The following is a 17796-nucleotide window of genomic DNA, read 5'->3' as shown; positions in this document are numbered from 1 at the left end:
ACACTGGTTTAGAATTGCCTGCTCACATTTCTTCCTCCCCATCACTAGACTTTGAGCTCCTTGAGAACAATGAGTGTGTTCTTCATCTCTGTAGCTCTAGTCCTAAGAACAGGGCCTGGTATTTGTATCAGTTTATCTTGCCAGTAGAATTATTCCTGGAGAGAGGGTAATAGTTCAGTGGTAGAGTACATGCTTAGCTACTCAGCGTGCATGAGGTCCTGGGTTCAATCCCCAGTACCTCTATTAAAAAAAAAAAAAAAAAAAAAGAGGAAATATAAGAAAAAATAATAATCTTTTAAAAAAAGGAAAAATATTATTTCTGCTTTTTCTTCTTCTTGTTCACCCAAGAAGAGTCCAGGGCAAGATAAAAAGGAACATGGTACAAATCAATTTAAGCAAAAGCAAGATTTCAACCTTTTCATCTTTTAACTAATATTGAGTATTTAAACTTTGCTACACATTGTCATTCTTTTACAAAGAGTACATAGTGAGGGTAATAATAACTAAAGCTATCGATGAGATTATTTTAATTTACTCTTTCTATAAAATGGAAAATAAACAGAAATGACCTCTCATAAATGCAGATTCACTGAGATCTAATTTCTTGGTACCAAACACAGAGTGAAACAAACACTGGATTTTCTGGTCTGGGGAAATGCAAGACGTTTAGATCCTGGTTGATTTGTCTTTCTACGGCAGATGAATGCCTCAAAGATAATGGAGCGTTGTCCTTCAGTTATGGTCATGTTGAATGTTATTTAACCTTGATAGCGAAGAATAGTTTTTACTGAAATGAGGGAGTTATATAATCTCTGAAGGATTCCTGAAGACCTCTTTTTTGAGATGATTTAAGTATATATTCACTCAGTGATAGTCCTTCAAGGGTCCATCCAAAGAATATTTGGTGCTATAATCATTAAGCACCAAATATCCTTAAAATAATGAAGAGCTTCTCTTTCTACAACTTTACTTTCCTAATCACCAAATTGACCAAATGAAATTAACCTGTTTACTACTAACCGTTTTATTCCCTAAGCTATGTCAGCATATCCGTGCGTGTTTCTTAACAAATCTAAAAGTAGATTGCTCATCAGAAACACAATCATAGTCACCCTTCTTTTATAGTATCTATGTAATTATCAATTGATTAATCTGTATATTTTAATGATGTGGCTCCCTACTTCTCTAAAGAAGCAGAAAACTGTTTTAAAGACTAAGATAACTGAGACTTCATTACTTGTTGCAAAATAGAATTCATTTTAAGTGGTGAGTCCCACTGGGGAGTGCTAACATGAATAATTACCATTATATGCAATCTACCAAAATGAGCAGTTTCATTGCATTTAGTGATAGTAGCATCTTCAAATGTGATTTACATTTATATCTCTAATGAAAATTAGTACATTCTTCGCACTTTCTGATTTTTCTATGTTCCTTCTGTGGCAGCATAACTTCTTACTACGTGTATTTGCATTTGTAAATTACAGAATAATTTTTGTGGCAAGCAGTGGATGAATGTGTTTTGCTAAGAACCTAGACATGTCATCCAATTCCTCAAAAAAATATTCTGTTACATCCCCATTTTGCCTTGATATCTTTTAATTTGAAATATATCTTGAGTTTATCTCTAGGAGTTTATCATAATGTAGTACTTTGCGTCTCCAACTAGAAAAATTCTGTTAAAGGACTAGAGAAAGGGACCTGGGGACAGCCTTGATTGAAAAACTTCGAATGATGTTAAGTAATAGTTACCATATCTGGAGCATTTGTTCTGTGACAAAAAGTGTGGTATACACTTCACATGCCTTGTTCCTAACCCATGTAGTGGAAGTAATTAAAAAATAAAAATGTAATTCTTTCCCCCATTTTGCTGATGACAAAACTGAAGCTTAGAGTTCAATAAATTGGTGTCCCAGGGCAATGCTAGAAGGTGGCTGGATCAGTATTCAAACACAGGTGTGTCTGATGTCAAAATGTGGGCTTTTATTCTGACTTAAGGCCATAATTAAGAGTACAGAGGGGCCACAAGCTTGTATGTTATCTCTTATTGTCTTATCTTCCCAGATTTAAGAAAGACAGAGAGTCTGACCAAGCCTTTTCCTGCTCTGCCCTTATCAGAAAGTATACTAACAGAGCCCTTGTTCACAGGGTTAGACATCAGTATATCATTCTGTTGGTAATTTTCCTTTCTTTGACTTCTGGCAGAAGCTCTTTTTAGAGCCAGTGCCAATTGTTTTTCTCTAATGACTTAGAGGGAGTTTAGCCTGAGGCTATCCTGGGAACTGTAAGTCTATTTATTATCTTTTTCTGTGTTCTGTGGATGGTATCCAACATGCAACTTTGACTGGCCTCATGGGGACAGATATGTTGATTATTTCCACTCTAAAAAGAGAAACACTCATAACAAAATTTGGCTGTTTTCTGGAATTATGAATGCAATTTTTAAGCAAATATAAAAGCATATGCATATTTATTAAAACTCATTCCTTGCACTAAAAATAGTATCTTTATTGAGCTTATTTATTTGCAATCGAATGTAGTGAGCAGTAGAAGTGAGACATGTTAAAAGATGCTGAGAACTTCCATATTTAGGAAAGTTGTAAGAATATATAATTAACTGTATACAACAGAAAACAATTAACACATCCCTTAAGTAGAAATAAAGAGATTTGGAGTAAGACCAAGAATTAAGCACCTAGCCCAGGTGTTAGAACCTGAGGGTGAGATCTCATTTGCTCAGTGAAATAGGACTCTTCTCCTAGAAAGAGCCCAGCTTGTTAATTCCCAAAGTAATTATAGGCAATGCCTTTTTAAAAAGAGAGTTTCTTTTTATTAAGACAGAGAAGCAAAGATGAGCACTGCTTTCTGTCTTGGGCCTCTCCTCTCTTCCTTACTTTTTGCCTTTGCTCCTCTTTGCCAGGTTTCTAGCCAACACCACTTTCAGAGGCCTCAGTGGTTCCATCAAAGTAAAGGGTTCCACTATCATCAGCTCAGAAAACAACTTTTTCATCTGGAATCTGCAACATGACCCCATGGGAAAGCCAATGTGGACACGCTTGGGCAGCTGGCAGGGGGGGAAGATTGTCATGGACTATGGAATATGGCCAGAGCAGGCCCAGAGGCACAAAACCCACTTCCAACACCCAAGTAAGCTACACTTGCGAGTGGTCACCCTGATCGAACATCCATTTGTCTTCACGCGGAAGGTAGATGATGAAGGCTTGTGCCCTGCTGGCCAACTCTGTCTAAACCCCATGACTAATGATTCTTCCATATTGGACAGCCTTTTTAGCAGCCTCCATAGCAGTAATGATACAGTGCCCATCAAATTGAAGAAGTGCTGCTATGGCTATTGCATTGATCTGCTGGAAAAGCTAGCAGAAGACATGAACTTTGACTTTGATCTCTATATTGTTGGTGATGGCAAATATGGAGCCTGGAAAAATGGGCACTGGACTGGGCTGGTGGGTGATCTCTTGAGTGGGTCAGCCCACATGGCAGTCACTTCCTTCAGCATCAATACTGCACGAAGCCAGGTGATAGATTTCACCAGTCCTTTCTTCTCCACCAGCTTGGGCATCTTAGTGAGGACCCGAGACACAGCAGCTCCCATTGGAGCCTTCATGTGGCCACTCCACTGGACAATGTGGCTGGGGATTTTTGTGGCTCTGCACATCACTGCCATCTTCCTCACTCTGTATGAATGGAAGAGCCCCTTTGGTATGACTCCCAAGGGGCGGAATAGAAGTAAAGTTTTCTCCTTCTCTTCAGCCTTGAATGTCTGTTATGCCCTCTTGTTTGGTAGAACAGCAGCCATCAAACCCCCAAAATGCTGGACTGGAAGGTTTCTAATGAACCTTTGGGCCATTTTCTGTATGTTTTGCCTTTCTACCTACACAGCGAACTTGGCTGCTGTCATGGTAGGTGAGAAGATCTATGAAGAGCTTTCTGGAATACATGACCCTAAGGTAATACTTCTTTTTACTCTAGCTTTCCCTGTTGTAACTCCATATATTGTGTCTTACACTGTCGTATGTCTATGTTCTTTCATCTAACACAAGAATATTCTCTGAATCATCCATAGAGACTGGTCTAAAAGTCTGTTGCCTCATTGAACTAAATATTCCATAGTTTTATGAAACAAAACAAAAAGAGTGAGCGGTTTTAGGGGGTGTTTGTCCTAAAGAAAGTCTTTCTGGTAGAAACATCTATTAGCTTAGTTTTTCCTTGTGTTAGTTGACAGTCTGGCAGAATGATTATCAGGAAACAGTCTTACAAAGCATTTTCACCAAAAGTAAATTTTGAAAACTAATTAATTACTTCTCTTGGGAATTAATGCAAATAAATAGTAAGGTTCATAGTTTAAATAGTAAAGAATCTTTTTTCACCGTTAAAAAAATAATAAAATGGAAATAACTAACATTTTATAATAAGCATCCAAATTCAGATGCTAGAAACTCAATGGATGTAGACAGGAGTACTGAACTAACTGAGGTGGCAGGATTAGCTAGGAACAGAGTGTTCTTATAGAGTAAGGAAAGATGGCCACCTTGGAATTGGAGGAGGGTGCCAGCAGTCACATTACAATGTTCAAGAACATTCAAGAAAATTGTATCTATTCTAGGCTGCATTTGATATTCTAAACATCTGACTTTAAGGGTAGAAGGGAGGAGGCATGTAGAGTTCAGGTAAGCAGTTAAAGCAGTGGTGATACTTGAGTAAGGATAGCCATGTCTATGTTCTTTCTGGATTGAAACAAGACCTCTCCCAGTGACTAGGAGTATAGAGGACTTGGTTCAACCTGGTGGGAGTAGAGAGCAGAGGGTTGTCAAGGATTAAGGCAACTAGAATAGGGCTCAAGGAAGTACTGCAATCTCAGTGGGAAGCAGAATGCAGATCTAGAGCAGAATTATATTCCAGTGCATTGGACCCGTCTAGGAGAAACTGGAGAAAGCTGCAATTCAGTGGGCATAACCAGGATACACTATGTTTAAGACAGTTTGAGCTAGGCTGAGAATTTCAGACATAAAACACTCATCATGCCTTTTCAAATACCTCTTTTCACACCAAATCTCAACATATTGAAACGTTGACTACACATTTCTATCAAACATTTAAAATTAATTGCCAAGAGCATCAAGAAATAAGACATTTACTACTGTCTTTGTTAAATGATGGAGTGGCCCAGGCGGCTGATGGCAGCTTTAGAGAATTCTCATAAATGGTTTGGATTAGGATATATGGTCTGTTCTGTAAACAAATGAACATGAGAAATTTGACCCATATACTGGAAATTTCCTAATAAGAGACATGAACCTCATAAAAATACTCAACAAACAATGGCTCACTGACTAGGCAATGAATTGCATTGCTTCTTAATGCACACTTGGGACTTCAGGTTATGAGCTGGAATTTAGTGAACACAAATAAACTCTGCAGTATAAATACATGTGTCACCCTAAAGAGAGATTTTGGTGATGCTTCAGCATTCACACTCTGCACTAGAATTGGCATCCTCGGTTTATTCTTTGCCCCAGTAGGCCTATAGATCTCCCAAAGGTTCACCATCTTAATAGAGGCTTATGCCAACGTTTTGCAAGAATCTTGCCAATGCGATGCTTATATTACAAACTCAATGTGGAAACTGTTCAATGCAATCGAGTATAAGAAACAGTCTAATATATGCCTGTTGTGAAGATGCCAGACCGTTACTGAATATAAAAAAGTAAACACAACACTGACTAGAGTTTCATTAATCAGAACTAAGGATTGCCAGAATTAAGTCATGGATGTTACACATGAGAAACCTGAAGCAATGATTATTTTAGGGGATTAAAAAGAAAAGCAGAAAGAAAAACCATAGAGAGCAATAAAACAATTTTTAAGCAAAAAGAAACAATCGTTCAATCCCCAACTCCACCGGAATAAAAAGGTGAAGTTTTTATCAATCTAACCCAGCGCACAAGACAAAGTGAGAAGAACTGGACCATGTCAACTTTGTGTTACATCCGGTAAGGTCTTAATGAAGTGGGATAAGCCCAAATCTAAAACATTTTCCACTTTACATAATAAATGAATTTCCACTACGATTCCTCAAAAGGCATATATCTTTCTTAATGTTGTTTCTACATTATAAGTCTCTCATTTATGGGGTATTTTTCATATAAAGACACCCAGATTATTTGACTAAGCAATACCTGACATCTGGACTTTTGGCAAATAGCATTGGTGACAGAACTGTTCAGTTTTCATCCAGATGTATGGTATTACGCAGATGACATTTGGTCTTCACCTTCGCATAGAGAAGTATGATCAAAACAATTTCCACACCCTTTCAGTCACTCAGCATTCACTCTGAAGTATATTACAGTCACTCACATGAGCTCTTTTCTCTCCTATCAATGCTCAATCCTTTGCATGACTGTATCCCTTTTTTACACTAAGTTATGTGGAGAAATTGGGACGGCAATAAGTCAAGTTGGGGAGAAAAGATAAAAAACACAAGGGGAAGCAACTTAGAAAGTTATAAGCATGCCAAAGTTTAGAAATAAAATACAACGAAGTTCAAGGAAAAAGCAATCACCTTCAAGGGAAAGCTTAATTAATAAGATAAAATGTGTGCTTATTCTTGAAAAAGACTTCCAGTTTGGACATGTGCATCAAGGGAGGAAGAGTGGACATTCCAAGCAAAGGAACAGAATGAGCTACTTGGAGGTGGAAAGTATAAGACACAGTCAGGGTATCTAGAACTGTTCACATTAGCTTTAGCTTTCTGCATGAAAAGAAGATCCCAGTCTGAAAATTAAGTTCTGTTGAGATATCAGAGGGTCTTTGACATCAGGCTAAGAGAAATTAACATTTGACAGTAGAGATCCATGGACATTTCTGAGCAATGGAAGAGTACAGAGGAGCAGAATCCATTTAGGAGGGTTGCTTAGGCAGCAGCGTGTAAACATGCCTAGAAGAGAAAGACAATGGGCAGAGCTGACGTTATAGCTGTCGTCACTGACAGAAGAAAGGATGCAAGAAATATTGTGGCAATTAATTGGGTGTGGGAGGCAACAGTCACACCTTCAGAGTTGCAGGCCTGAGTGTCTGAGATGATGATGATATCATTTAAGGAGGCAGAAAAGGCAGTTTATAAGCTAGAAAATGTGGTAATTAGTTCAATTTCATACCTCACATTTTAAAATCTGTGTCGGACATCCAGGTGAAATCCAGCAGGCATTTGGAAAAATGGAGCCAAAGCTCAGGAGTGAGGTTGAAGCGGGTGGGAATCCTGGGCAGAGTGGTGATGCTGTGTATTAAAGCCCTGGGGGAGTATGAGGTCCCCAAAGGAGAAGGTGACAGGGAGGAAAATGGCTGTTTGACGAGAAGCAACAGGCATAAAGAAGTCCCAAGGTGTTGGAGTATGAAATTGGTGGAGACATGAGGTGGATGGTAAAGAGAGAAAGGTGCCTTGTAGCAAAGTCATGCAGACCCTTGACTGCCTCTCTGTAGGTTGAATTTTAACTTTATGAGATGAGGATTAATATTATCCTACCTGCCAAATCTAGCTTCTTACACGGTTATCAGAGAGGATGAAGGCTGAATGGTGTCCAGTCCAAACCATGAGAATTAGTGTGTGTGTGTGTGTGTGTGTGTGTGTGTGTGTGTTTTAACATCTGATGAAACTGGCTTTATGTGGTTTGCTTCTTTCCTACTATTTTTCATGATTCCATTTTTATAGCATTTTATTTCTGATGAGTAAAAAGGTACCATTTACATAGAAGTCACAGATCTCTTTGGTTTTCTTGGAATATTTGTTTTTCTGCTGTATGGTGAAAGTCTCCTAAAGCTGAAGGAGAGGTGATTTATATAGACTGTTAATCACTCTGAAGATTCTTCTGCCCCTGACTCACGGTCTGTCTCATTTCTTTTCACATCTTTTCATCCCCCTCATCTACTGGATATCAGGACCGATCCCAGTGTACCATGCCGCCATTTTCATCCCGTTTTCCCTACTCACAGCTCCGTTAATTCACCTCAGGCAAATTTCCCTGTGCCTGCACATTAACGCTCTGGAGCACCTGCCTCCTTCCCTTCTCTAGATAATCTCTCTGTGTCTCCCTGTTATAATTGTTTGCCTGAAAACTCTGAGAATGACAACTCCCAGGCTTTCCTAGGAGCATTTTATTGAGAAATGTGCTCCTAGGAATTGATGTCGTCTGCTCTTAGATGATCTAGGCAACCCCAGTCTCAAAAACAGACTCCTGGGAGTTCCGTCTGCTCTTTCCTTACAACTACTTTTCTGTTACATAAAACATTTTAAATTATAATAATAGTGTTTTCTTATTTTTTGTGTAAATAGTTTTTACTTCTGTTCGAAAATTTTGGATATGTTTTTGGTTTTGCTTTTTTTGTTTCTTGGTTGTTTTTTTTTCTGTAATATTGGTCTTGGGGTCTAAACAACGCTTATAAAATATCCCTGTGGGAAATGTGTTTGGATGAAAACCTATTGACAAAAAAGTAAGATTTGCAATCTGTTTTTATCCAGTCCAATCCATCAGTAAATTGAGTCCTGGCTGCATAAGCATCTGTAACCATGATATCAGATAACGTACAATGGCTGTAATAGCTCCATTTTTCTTCTTGATCTTAATTGTTTAGCATGCTGGCTATACATTTAACACAATTAATAAAACTGTTAAGTGTGAACATTTTATCACCATTTCAGAGTTGAGATTCACTGGCTTTAACCAACTGCTTTGAATCAGAAATAAAATTAAATGTAAAAGGCTGTGCAGGACAGACCAATTTATAAGTCACTACATGTTACAGCAGCCAAGGGAGGTTGGAATTTTTTTTTTCTGACGGGGTCAGAGGGAAGAAATAATCTTGTTGTAAGCTGCTCCTACAGATAACCCCAAGGGAGAGGGACTGTCCTGCTGTGCAAATGAAATTCAAGAGGATGGTTCTGTCCTCACTTGACTGAACTATTTTTTGCCAGAATAATTTATTTTACACTAAAAGTAATATATGTAGCTTCTCACAGTCTCCCACCGACTCTTCTGGAAAGCAAGCTCCATGCTTCAAAAGCGGGTGGGCTCTTGAAGCATGAGACCATGAAAGCAAGAATTTATGAGGACTATATTTAATAGCACTTATATGGGTAATTTTCCAATATAAAACTAGCACAATTCATTATAGGCAATGCAGAAAATACAGTAATGTAGAAAGATGGAAGCCAACGCCCACTGCCTCATCATCCAAAGCCATCTCCTCCTAGCCTTTTGGGATGATTGACAGGTGGGTAAAAACTGCAGTATTATTTTTATCCAGCGAGGTTTTCATCTGGGTCTATGGTCTAAGGAGTAGACCTGGGCATTCTAGCCATTAACATCCAGTATGCTGAGGTATACTGAGGATGAGAAAATTGCTTCATAAATCATAAAGTGCACTGAAAAATAAAGCCCTGCCTCCCCTGCTGGAGTTGAATTATCCCAGTTGAAAGGATACATGAGCTTTCAAAATGAGCTATTTGCTGATTTTAATGTACTTTCTAGTTCTTCTTTTCCAGCCTCTCATATAAAATGCCCTCTTTGGCCCTGTTTTTTTCTATTTTTTATATATTTATATATATATATATATATATATATATATATATATATATATATATATATATATATATATATATATATATGTATGTATGTATGTATGTATGTATGTATGTATGTATGTATACATCAGCTCCTTAGAGGGAATATGAGACTGGTGTCACTTTTCCTACAGGCAAATGATGGTGCTGCTTTAGAAAAACAGTCAGTCCTGGTGAACATTCAAGTAAATATTAAAAATTAAATAGCCCTGTTGTGAAGGCAAGAGCAAACTTTAACCAGAAATATTAAAGCGAAGGACACTCACATAGCCCTAGTAGGAAATGATAAGCATTTCCCAAAATAATGAAAAACCACCTTCATTGATCTTCATATAGCAGCATGTGGCTGCCCAATAAAACATACGAATTCATATAATAAAAGCTGGCCTTGAAGAAGGGAGAGATGCCCGAACTCCAAGGCAAACAAGATGCTGAAAATGGAGCTTAAGGTGAGAGGAAAAAAAAATCTGAACTACACCAAGCCATTCATTTGTTCTTCCTTTAATTCATCCAGTAACAGCAACTTTTGTTCCAGGCCCCATGCTAGGAGGCTGGGAATTTAGTTGTCAGCAAAACAAACACTGTCCTTGCAACATAGAGTTTAGTGAGGCAGAAAGACATTAATCAGGGGAATGCATAAATCAGGTAATATCTTAAACAGTAGTTAGTTGCTGTGAAGGAAAAAAACAGAATCTGAGAGCCTCACAGGAGACCTGATCTGAATGGAGAATCGAAGCCCCACCACCACCACCATAAGTAAAGAAAACCTGGCTGAGCGAAGAGGAGTTGGGTGTGGTGTTAGCATCTCAAGGGGACATGGCAGCATGTGCAGAAGCCCCCAGACTACAGGGAGAAGGGTGCAACATGACCCTCTATCACAAGCTACAAAATTGGAAAGCCAGGAAAAAGGGGCCAAGAATAGGACAAGTAATAAAGTAGAGGGGTTTTACTACCATTCTAGAGAGAAAATTTCTCAAAAGAAGAAAAATACAAGAAATGCTAGTTTGACAAGAATGGCACCTACCACCGGCTCCACGTACTTCCGGATAGAAAACGTAAATAGGAAAAACATCCCAGTCACTCTGGCAACAGAAATTTATGGTAGATCAGAGAAGTGTCCTTTCTAAGAATTGCATTAAAAGAAAACAATTTCTAGTGTACAAAACGTAAAAGATGGTTTAGATTTTTAAAATGTGCTGATTGTTGCACATATCTGGTGAATATACTAAAAATTATTCAATCATACACTTTAAGTGGGTGAATTGTATGGCATGTGAATTATATCTTAATAAAGCTGTTTTAATAAATTATAAACAAGCAAACAAAGAAACTGCCATATTACCAAATTGGAAGCCTAGGTATTTAAAAGATGTCAAATTTTCTCTTGGTTAGTTTATATGTGTAAAAGAATTCCAATAAAAATCCCAAAGGACTTTTTTGTTGGTTTGATTGTTACTGAATCTTCTAAGAAAAATGTTATATATATATATAAAAGAAGATTCAAGGGATTTATTGCTCTAAATATTGAAATAGTTAATATTAGTAATAATAACAGAAAAAAACTAATACTCATTGACCACTCCCATATGCCAGGCGCTGTTGTAAATTTCATTAATATAGTTCCTCCTCCCAGTAAATAGTCATGGAACTTTAAATAATCCAAGTAAAGCAATTTGCATAGCATCTGACAGCTAGGGGGCACAAAATAATAAAATAAATAGTTTAAAAGTCTGGTCAGAATTTAATACCAATATTAATTATATTTATCTTGAACAATTAGTTCTCTGTCTTTATCCCCCTCTGTATCTCTGTTTTTCATTGTTAATGAAGACTGAGTAAACAGCAAGATTCTCTTTTTGAGCTAACTTCTAGAGAGCTTGGAAGCAAAATTCTTGCACACTAATAGCAGATTTATTGCCATTGTGGTATGCATTTTAAACATCACTCCTGGCTTCATATTATTTGTTCTTCTACTTCACCATATTTTGTTTTAGTTTATATCTTATATTTTATGTGACCTTTAAGCTGCCTTAAATTTTTTCAGGAAGAGAGCAAAGTATACATTAAGTAATGTTAAAATCAAGTAGTAAATAAAGAATATTAACAATTCAAAAAAGAAATAAAATTAACCAATAATTTTAAAAAATGTTAACTTCTCGTTATAATCAAAGAAATGCTAATTGAGACAGTAATGAGATAATATTTTTACCTATCAAAATAGGAATCTTTTATTGATAGCTCTCAATCTTGGTGGAAGCACATTTAGACTAGCACTAGAATACACTGCTGTTGGGAGGGTAAGTTATTATAATATGTTCATAAATCAATTTGGCCATTTATATCAAGAGCCTTAAAAGGGTTCATGCCCTTTCACCTTTGACTTCCACTTCTAGGAATCTGTCCAAAGGAAATAACTTAATATATGGACAACAATTTATTGCAAAGATTCACTGCAGTCTTACTCAAAATAGCAAAAACTTGAAAACCATATAAATGTCCAATAGCACTATTAATACATTACAGTGTTCCTATGTGCTATAAAAATGCAGCCAGTAGAGATAAAGTGTCAAAAAATCAAAATAAAATGTTGAGTGAAAAGTTGGAGTACAAAACCATATACTGTATTTCCAGTTCTGTAGTATGCATATGTACAGGCTATACACAGAAGTGACTAGAAGGAAAGACAACACAGTCTTAACAGCACTGGTATCTGAGCAGTGTAAACACAGAAAATACTTATTATTTCCACTTCATATTTTCTACAGTGTTCCTATATTACTTATGTTATGAGAAAGTACATCATAAGCCAAGTAAGGATGAAAATAAATCAGACATGAGACAATAGTCACAACAGCAATATTTGCTCCTCATGCCCTCCTGCTGTCTGCAGCCTTTCAAGTCCAGGTAGAGTGAGTTCCTCAATGAGTAGCCTTTCCATTGTAAAATCTTTACATCTTAAAGACGCTGTGCTTTCCACAGAAGCTTCTGGGGGCGTATTTTCATACCCATCCAGTTTATTCCCTTCACAGGACTTAACACAATCTGAAATTGTCATGCTGTCTATTTGTTGAGTTGTTAATTGTTCCATTGTGTCTTGCTCATCACTGGATCTTCACAGTGTTGGGTGAGCAGTAAACATTTTATAAATGTTATTTAATTAATAAATGAATGAAAATGGCAGCATCACTGGAATAGGGAATAGCATTCTACAGGGTTTACTTTGAAATCAGCACTTTTGATATGACCATTCAAAACCATTCTCAGACTAGACGCTATGGAACAAATAAAAGGAAAGCCCCAGTAAGGCACAACATACAGTGACACAAAGGGCGAAGTCCTGGTGTTAGACTGATCTAAGTTTGATATATGTTTGTGAAGTTTGGCAGGTTAATTACCATGGCCTCTGTGTCCTCCTTTAAGAGGATTACAGGAGACAATGGATGTGAGCTATCTAGCTGAAGTTCTGATTTCATCCACAACTAAATTATAAACTCCTTGAGAGTGGAGACCAGCTCTATCTTATGCACTTGTATGCCTAGAGCCTAAGCATATGGCAACCATTCATTCAGATAAGCGTTGGGTAAATAATGGACTTGGCCATGAGTCCAAGCAGAGGTGACCAGCATGTGTCCAGTAGGAAAGAGACAGAGGGCAGGAGCACTTCTAACTTGCAACTGGAAGGTGTACCCAAGTGAATTTTAAATTATATCCAAGAGTGACCTGGAGTGTTTGAACCATGAAATGGATATAAGCGGATCATCAAAGCAAAGAAAACCTAAGACCATGATGCCCATAGTGGATCCAAGGGTCAGAGATGTAGGATCCTTGAATGGGAACATGAGACAGATAATGCTGCCACAGCCTAGGTAGTTCAGGATTGCTGGCAGCAGATTGTGGAGTTAGGTCAGAAACATTTAGTGGTTGAGTAGGGATGAGACACACAGTACATGACACTTAGTAGGAGTTTTTAAAAATGGGTATTTCCCTTCCCTTCCTGAATATTCTTCAATTCAAGGAACTTTAAGAAAACCATCAATTTCTTGCTAATTCAGGTTGATAAATGGAAAACTGAACAAATGAGCATGCGATCTATTTATTTCCTCACCTACTTCCAAAATAATTTTGAAATGGCATCTTTATAGAATTTTTTAAATAACTGCAGCTTTATTACTTTCAAATAGATACAATAATTCATACTAACTGCAGCAAAATGCTTTCAATTAGACATCCTGCTGAGTTTCCTTTAATGAATGTCTAAGATCACTTCCTTCATTTGAATATAAACAGAAAATGAGCCAAGTTTTTGCAAACTCTTCCCTTAAATTAGGGGGAAATTGGTCTATAACTTTGTTTACATTATTAACCTGCTTAGCAAGCACTGTCTTAATACATAGATAACTTTCTATATTGTTGAATATGTCATAGAATATCTATAAATATTCACTTATGTAATTATAAAAAAATTATCTATATACATGTCTATGGACTGTATGTTTACACGCATACATTTATATTATTTTCAAATTTAACACGAGTTACAAAGTTAACATACACATTTGTAATTAGGGAGCACCATTACTCCAGGTCCCTCTTGGACATTAGGTGGAAATCACCTGGCTACACCCTCCAACTGCAGGTAGGAGGTGCTCGCACCCTCTGTCTCTATCCTACTGGACTCATCTTGGCCACAAGTCTCTGATTGGTCTCACAATCATTCAAACCATTCGAAACCATGCCATACTCAACTGTTGAGAATGAGTGGAAGGAGAGCCCTGGTAGGGGGCAAGGTACAGTGATACAAAAGACAAAGTCCTGATGTTGGATAAATAGAAGTTTGTTGCTAAGTCTGATGGTCTTCCCTGTGAAGAATCTCATTTTCATACTCAATAGATATCTATGTGTGTCTGAAGATGTTGCCAGCAACCCCCAAAAGAGACCCCTTTTATGTCTAAAATACATATTTTAGTTCCATTAACAGTGCAGATTAAGGTGAGTGTTGGATTTTTATGATTCAGTCTCAGCTTGACATTTTGGTTCTTAATCAGATCAGAAGCTTGTGTAATTTAACCACAGGAGTATCCAGTGGTAAGTCAGGAAGCTTAACTGTGTGTTCACTTCCATTGAGAACTCAGCCTGGGATTTAGCCAGTTAGGGCTCAGTTTTCCCAAATGAAATTGCATACAAGCCTGCTTCAGACAATTCAAATGCACTATATATATATATATATACACACACACACACATATTATATATATAATTATATATACATAGATGGTATTATTCATAGCTTAAGTTTAGAAAGATGTTTAGTCAGAATCCATTAATATTTTTCAAACTTGGAAGTGCACTTACCATAGCATTTTATCAGGAAGCTGCTGCCTAAAAAATGCCAAATGACAGTAAAATTTTAACAGTGCCAACCAAAACAGAACCCATCAATGTTTGTTTAAGTTCTGTTTGAACTGGGGTTTTTTTCTCATGCATGATCTGAAGGCATAGAATTAATGGAAGTGAATCCTATTGCAAATGAGAATGTTAAGTGAAGATAGGTATATAAATATGTGCATCTCCTGTGGTTTACATGTTTGAAATGATGATCAGTCAGTGTCATAAGGGTCATACATGAACTACTTAGCTCTGTAATCTATAGATATAATTGCAGGAATAGGAACTGAAAAAATCATCAATGAATAGTATAATTATAACATTTATTGGACACCCGATATGCTCCAGGGTCTTTGCTAATTGCTTTACATAGACTTTTCTCATTTAAACTTTAGTGCATCCATACAGATGAGGAAACAGCATTAAAAGAAACTAGGTAGCTTATCTAAGGCCATATAGCTAATAAATGGTAGAGGCAGGATTCATATCCAACAATATCTGACTGTGAATTATTTCTAATCAGTGTTTCATTTATCCATGCAGTAAGAATGTCCTCCCCAACCTGATTTATTCCAACCAGCACTTTCCCCACCCCTGGACATAGTCTGGGAAAGCTGCTCACATCAAAGATGATTCAAGGGCAGAGACAGCTGCTAAAGCTGTGATATTTGGATCTGTACACACACAACATATGATTCAGTGTGCAATGATGAAGTGAGAGAAACACAGATCCTGGAAGAACTAAGTCTCGCCGGGACCCTCACCATCAGCAGCATTGCTGCCCTACCCAGGGAAGTGATGTAGCAAGACTGTGCCCTCCTGGGTACTTCGTAAACTACAAAGAAGGAGCGATTTGTCTGCAGAGTGTGTTCCATCCACCACCGCCATGTCATACCATCCCAGTCTCAGATGCTGCCCTGCTCCCCTGCCACCACTCCCTGTGGAATGGCTGCTTAACTTCTCCTCTTAGCCTGTGGTGGGAAAGTTCCAAATGAAGCTGTAGTATCTGAGTCTGAACTCTGGTGCTAAATAATCTTCCTCTATTAAATCCCTCAATTGGGTACCCGACTCTACCTTCAGCACCACTCAGCTCACATAGATTTTGCTCAAAGAGGTCAGAGACTAAATCAGTTTCTGCTCATCGAGCTATTTTTATACTATTGAAAGACTAGAAATAATTCCTAGTCATGAAGACGAGATTGGTTAAAGTAGAGTACATTCCTTCATTGGTACACAATATTGCTTTTAAGAAAAAATAATAAACTAGATATATATTGTAAAGTAAAAAAAAATAGTAGATTATACAAAATATGTATATAGAATAGTAAATACATTCTACTAACATTTTTAGTTTTACTGAATTGGCACTCATGTGAAAGTGTTGCTCACTCCTGGAAATAATAATATCAGAGGCATCTCAAATCTTTCTTCCTGCTGCTGGTCCTGAAATTCTCCCATCAGTCATTTCTTTGTATTAAGAACATCTCCTCCAGAAGACTCCTACGTACACTGTGTATACTTCAAGATAAGACCAATGTTCCCTGAAGGGGGGGAGACTTCTCTTGGTTTCTTATATAGGTTAATTTAGACTAGATAATTCTGCTTACACAGAGCTGAGAAAATACGTACCACTGCACAGTTTGATGAATGTTAGGGAGAAGACACCAACCATCAGATGTGTGAAACAGACTAAAGGAGAAGACAGACAGCATAGCGTCCTGCCAAGACTCAGTTTCCTCTCTCTCTACTTCTCACAGCTGAGGCCTCTTCTCCCTCATGCTCGGGCACAGCCCTCTTTCTTATCTTTCTCCCAACCAGGCTCAGAAACTAATCCCACTGTCATTCAGGGAGAACTTATTAGCGCTTCTCCTCAGAAGTGTGGTCCAAGGACCAACAGTTTTGGCATCTTCAGGAGCTTATGAGAAATGCAGAATCTCAGCATACCTACTAAATCAAAATCTGCATTTTTAACAAGATCCTTAGGTGTTCCATTTGTACAGTAAAATTTGAGAACGATTTATTGTTGTATCTACATGAGATAATAGATGTTCACTGAAATTATTTTGGTTATCATTTCATGATATATGTAAGTCAAACCATTATGCTGTACACCTAAAACTTAGAAAGTGCTGAATGTCAATTATATCTCAGTAAAACTGGGAGGGGAAAAAAATTGGATAGATGATAGATAGATAGATAGGTAGATAGATAGATAATTTTTTAAAGAGATTGAAGAAGCATCTCTGTAGGTCAGTTCCCAGATGAGCAGGCTCAGGTCACTTTGCTGCTGGCCCTTTACCCTTGAATCAGTGGCCTGTTCCAGGAATAAAGTCTACCTCCGCCTTTTGAGTGGTGTCATGCCCTATTAATAAATTTAAGTTTCCAGTGACTTTGATATTATGGTCCTGCTTAGCTCTGGTCCTCTCCCAACATCAGGGCGATGCTTTGACTCAGAGCCCAAGCCTGCTAACTACAATTTTAGCCCAGCTGGTAGACATCTTGGATAATGGACCCCTACAGTTTTGTTCTTCATGGTCCACTCAGAATTTCTCCCTACCCCACTGTCAAACTGACCCATGCTGCTTCTGCGCCTTCCAGCCCAACCCACAGCACATCAGTCCGTCTTCAAAAGGGTTTCAGAAAAGAAACCCACTGGTCCTCTCATTGCCAAGAGTTCCTCCTTGTTTTATTTTGTGAGCCTTTTTACTCTTATTCTGTCCTCTGGATAGATAGGAACCAGCTTATCATCTTCTTCTTTGAACCATCATTAACCCA

At 37.7% G+C, this 17796-nt stretch overlaps 1 protein-coding gene across 3 annotated transcripts in view; it reads left to right on the top strand.

The window, feature by feature from the left end:
* GRIN3A (glutamate ionotropic receptor NMDA type subunit 3A) overlaps positions 1-17796 on the top strand; it is a 145711-nt gene that overhangs the window by 63449 nt on the left and 64466 nt on the right. For all 3 annotated transcript variants that reach the window (XM_032478096.1, XM_032478098.1, XM_032478097.1), the window contains one exon: positions 2921-3968. In XM_032478096.1, the coding sequence (XP_032333987.1) occupies positions 2921-3968 (1048 nt within the window). The remainder of the gene's footprint in view (positions 1-2920; positions 3969-17796) is intronic.

The sequence above is a fragment of the Camelus ferus genome, chromosome 4 (genome assembly GCF_009834535.1).
Source record: "Camelus ferus isolate YT-003-E chromosome 4, BCGSAC_Cfer_1.0, whole genome shotgun sequence".
Classification (NCBI taxonomy): Eukaryota; Metazoa; Chordata; class Mammalia; order Artiodactyla; family Camelidae; genus Camelus; species Camelus ferus.
The sequence above is the reverse complement of the archived record's forward strand: the minus strand, read 5'-3'. Positions and strand labels throughout refer to the sequence as shown.